Source organism: Stigmatopora nigra, chromosome 1 (assembly GCF_051989575.1).
Source record: "Stigmatopora nigra isolate UIUO_SnigA chromosome 1, RoL_Snig_1.1, whole genome shotgun sequence".
Taxonomy (NCBI): Eukaryota; Metazoa; Chordata; class Actinopteri; order Syngnathiformes; family Syngnathidae; genus Stigmatopora; species Stigmatopora nigra.
The window spans coordinates 25,850,058-25,855,057 of NC_135508.1; the positions used below are offsets into that span (position 1 = coordinate 25,850,058).

Here is a 5,000-nt window from a genome sequence, read left to right on the forward strand (position 1 = left end):
CATTCATTCACTGCCGAACATGGCAGCCAGAGAGGTTAGAGGATCAACAAAAACGATTTTAGGCATTTTTAGATAAATAATTTCTCTAACAGCTTCTTTCACTATCAATTTTGGATTAGAATCCCTTAGTAATCGATTACTGATTGATTGATCGATAAATCGTGCCAGCCCCATTTGTTATACATTATGACCCTCCTACGGTAACTACAATGTGGCTTGTAGTAATATAAGTTTGACACCCCTAACACTCAGCAATATATATATATATATATATATATATATATATATATATATATATATATATATATATATATATATATATATATATATATATATATATATATATATATATATATATATATATATATATATATATATATATATATATATATATATATATATATATATATATATATATATATATATATATATATATATATATATATATATATATATATATATATATATATATATATATATATATATATATATATATATATATATATATATATATATATATATATATATATATATATATATATATATATATATATATATACATACATACATATATATATATATATATATATATATATATATATATATATATATATATATATATATATATATATATATATATATATATATATATATATATATATATATATATATATATATATATATATATACATACATATATATATATATATATATATATATATATATATATATATATATATATATATATATATATATATATATATATATATATATATATATATATATATACATACATATATATATATATATATATATATATATATATATATATATATATATATATATATATATATATATATATATATATATATATGCCTGGCTGTGTCTAAAAGAACGGTGCGTCCTTTGTGTGTGTAAAATACAGAAATAGCACCCGTTATTGACACTGCGGCTAAAATTCCGTTTTATATATATATATATATATATATATATATATATATATATATATATATATATATATATATATATATATATATATATATATATATATATATATATATATATATATATATATATATATATATATATATATATATATATATATATATATATATATATATATATATATATATATATATATATATATATATATATATATATATATATATATATATATATATATATATATATATATATATATATATATATATATATATATATATATATATATATATATATATATATATATATATATATATATATATATATATATATATATATATATATATATATATATATATATATATTTATATATATATATATATATATATATATATATATATATATATATATATATATATATATATATATATATATATATATATATATATATATATATATATATATATATATATATATATATATATATATATATATATATATATATATATATATATATATATATATATATATATATATATATATATATATATATATATATATATATATATATATATATATATATATATATATATATATATATATATATATATATATATATATATATATATATATATATATATATATATATATATATATATATATATATATATATATATATATATATATATATATATATATATATATATATAAAAATAGTGAATGAAAAGAACAACTAATTCTACATAAATGAATAAATAGCTACAATCATGTGGAAAAACATTTAGGTTCAAATGCAAACAACAACACACAGCTATCAATAATTGCAGGACACCAAGGAAAAAAAGAACACTTACCAAAGAATACAATGCCACCTCCGAACTTTACATGCTCGACTAATAAATGAAAAAAAACCCTTAACATTCTCCTGGCTTTTGCACTGCCAGAGAATCAAAGCTATGAAAAGATGTGAATGTAGCTGAGCAAATAGGATTAAAGATGGCTAAATCCAAATGGCCGGAACCACATCATGCATTAAAGAGGAATTCTCCCAGGAAAGATAATCCCCATATACGCATTCTAACACTTTTTACTCCTGTTTTTTTAATTGCACACTCGTGGTAATTGCATGATTGCCTAACTGTCCAAACACTACACTCAATACGGTATAAATATACAATGCAAACTGTTGCATTGACACGCTGATTCCAGAGAGGGAAATATTACAGTGAATAATCCTACTTTGTGTTTGTGTCATATTCTGTACTATTATGCACCAGAACCAAAAGGAGTCTTACCTTCAGTACTTCCATGGTTACCTGTGCAGCAGCCAGAGTGGGGATGCGCACATTGATCGCCGGGGTATGCGTAGCTGTAGTTTGCTGGTAATGGGATTCATATTGCTTTCGCTGTTCCCGTCGCTCCTGTTCCTGAAGCTGTTCACGCATCAGCTGCTGTCACAGAAGGATGCGTGACGTTGTGGCTGAGGAGCTGAGAGGAGGCTTGGATGCAATAAGTTGCTCCCACGGGCTAGGGAGCAGGTGATTGAGACGGGATGAGTGGTGTCAAAAAGGCGTCGCCGGATTATAAAGGTAAAATAAATATCAGAAAGTCAAAAGAGAGGATGTAGGGAGGTCAAGTGAAGGGAGATAGGTCAAGCATACTGATGGTATGAGATTAGCAATATTGATTCACTTGAGACACGCCAGTGGGATTTAGTTTCTTGATGGAGGGTGGGGGTGGGGGGGGGGGTCACTTTCCAATGGGGATATCACAACAGTCATCCTATCATTTATTCATTGATAATAGGGCTGCATCTATAGGTTATTTAAGTAATCGATTAATTTGATATTTAATTAGTTTGATTAATCGGATAACAAACAAAATGATCAGATAACAAACATTAAAGGCATTGTAAAATCATTTTTAATTATGTAAAACAAAGAAACAAGTGTTTAGGCTAGGAAATCTATTCATTTTGGCCATTTGCGCCAAGTTTGCACTTTTAAATGAGTATTAAATGACACTACAAATTCCCTAAAAATGTGTGCATCTTCAAAACAGAATTGCACACAGACAAAGTTACAGCCTTATCTGGGCCATCATTTATACTAGTGCTAATAGACTAAAATAAAAGCCAATTGTTCATCAAAAAATAAACTGCACATTGTGTATTAATTTCTGAATTATCTATTTTTATCTTTATACTGCTTTTTACCTATTCTCATTGAGAAATATTGAAATGAGTGTTTTATACAGAAAAATATTGATACAGCATATCAAACGTAAGCGCATTATTTGATCTAGCGACAAATTTGATCTAGCGGCAAATTTGATCTAGCGGCAAATTTGACCCAATATTAACACAAACACACAATACGTATACTTACAGTAAGTAGTACATGAACTGTACTAGCTACCTAGTGTTGTGATTAGCTAGAAGCACTAGCCCCGTGCTAAGTAGCATGATATTAACACATTAACGATATAATCCCAACAATAATATACAACTTCTAAAACTCAGTTTCCACCAGAGAGTAGCGTATGCTCCCAAATCAATACAACTCAATACAGCCCTTCTAAAACAAACCATTACCACTAAAGGTAACGAATATACCGGCCACCCAATATTTATCCAAAATTAGCCATGGGCTTATCTACAAAATAAAAAATAAAAAAAGAAAACATATTCATTTTGATTATGCATCTATAAGGGCAACTGCATTCACTTTGACTGATGCAGAGCCTATAATGAGACAAACTGCAACACTAACCCACGAGACACTTTCTTTATAACGCAGGGTAAGATTTTTTCTTTCCCCCCAAAAAATAGTTGGCCAACCAGTCTACATGTGCTTTGTGGACATGCATAAGGTGTTCGACCGTGTCCCCTGGGAGGTCTTGTGGGGGGTACACTGGGCGTATTGGGTTCCGGAACCCCTGATATGCGGGGTCCAGTCCCTTTATGACCGGAGTCAGAGTCTGGTCCCCGTAGCTGGCATTAAGTAAGACCCGTTTCCAGTGGGGGTTGGACTCCCTCAGGGCTGCCCTATGTCACCAATTCTGTTCATAACTTTTATGGACAGAATACCTAGGCGCAGCCGAGGCACTAAAGGGGGCCTTTTTGATGGCCTCAGTATTGCATCCCTGCTTTTAGAAGATGATCTGGTTCTGTTGGGTTCATCAGGCCGTGATCTCCAACTTTCGCTGGAATCATCCGCAAATTAGTTTGAAACAGGCGGGATGAGAATCAGCACCTCCAAATCTGAGACTATGGTCTTTAGTCGGAAAAAAGTGGCATGCCCTCTCCGGATCAGGGATCAGGTCAGTTTAAAAATCTTGGGGTCTTGTTCTCAAGTGAGGGAAGAATGAAGCAGGAGATCGGCAGGCGGATCGGTGAGGCGTCTGCAGTGATGCGGACTCTGCACCGGCCTGTCATGGTGAAGAAGGAGCTGAGCCAAAAGGCGGGGCTCACTATTTACCGGTTGATCTATGTTCCCACCCTAAACGATTGGTCACGAGCTGTAGGTCGTGACTTAAAAAACAAGATACTCTGCTGAATCGAGAGATGAGTTGGCTCGGGCATCTGATCTAGATACGTCCTGGACCCCTCCCTTGGGAAGCACGTCCCACCGGGAGGAGGCCATGGGGCCGACCTCGCAAACACTGGGGAAACTATGTCTCCCGGCTAGCCCTGGGGCCTTGGGGCCCTCCTGAAAGAGCTGGATGAAGTGGCTGGGGAGAGAGAAGTCTGGGCGGGCTGTCGGGGCCTTCAAGGCCTTCTCTGCTGGCCTAAGAAATATCTGAATCATATATTTTGTCCATCATTACTTGTTAAAGAATTCCAAATTGTCTGTTAGCTTCCTTTCATTGCTTTTCATCCTGGTTGCACTGCTTCCAGATGTGTGGCCGACGCGGTTGTGATGCGCCGCCGGATTGCTGGCCGACGCGGTTGCGATGCGCCGCCCGCCGACGCCATGCATCGCCAGACCGCCAGTTGACGCGGCCGACGTCGCTGGAAAATTAAACTTCCACTTCGTTCCTCCACGCTGTCCAACCGT

The 5,000-nt window shown here is 31.9% G+C and overlaps 1 protein-coding gene across 1 annotated transcript in view; it reads right to left on the reverse strand.

The window, feature by feature from the left end:
* The window catches only part of LOC144203197 (microphthalmia-associated transcription factor-like), a 24,590-nt gene extending 22,086 nt beyond the window's left edge, over positions 1-2,504 (reverse strand). Inside the window, 1 exon segment of the mRNA XM_077726556.1 lies at positions 2,238-2,504. Coding sequence (XP_077582682.1) covers positions 2,238-2,387 — 150 coding nt within the window. The 5' untranslated portion in view covers positions 2,388-2,504.
* Positions 2,505-5,000: the final 2,496 nt, after the last annotated feature.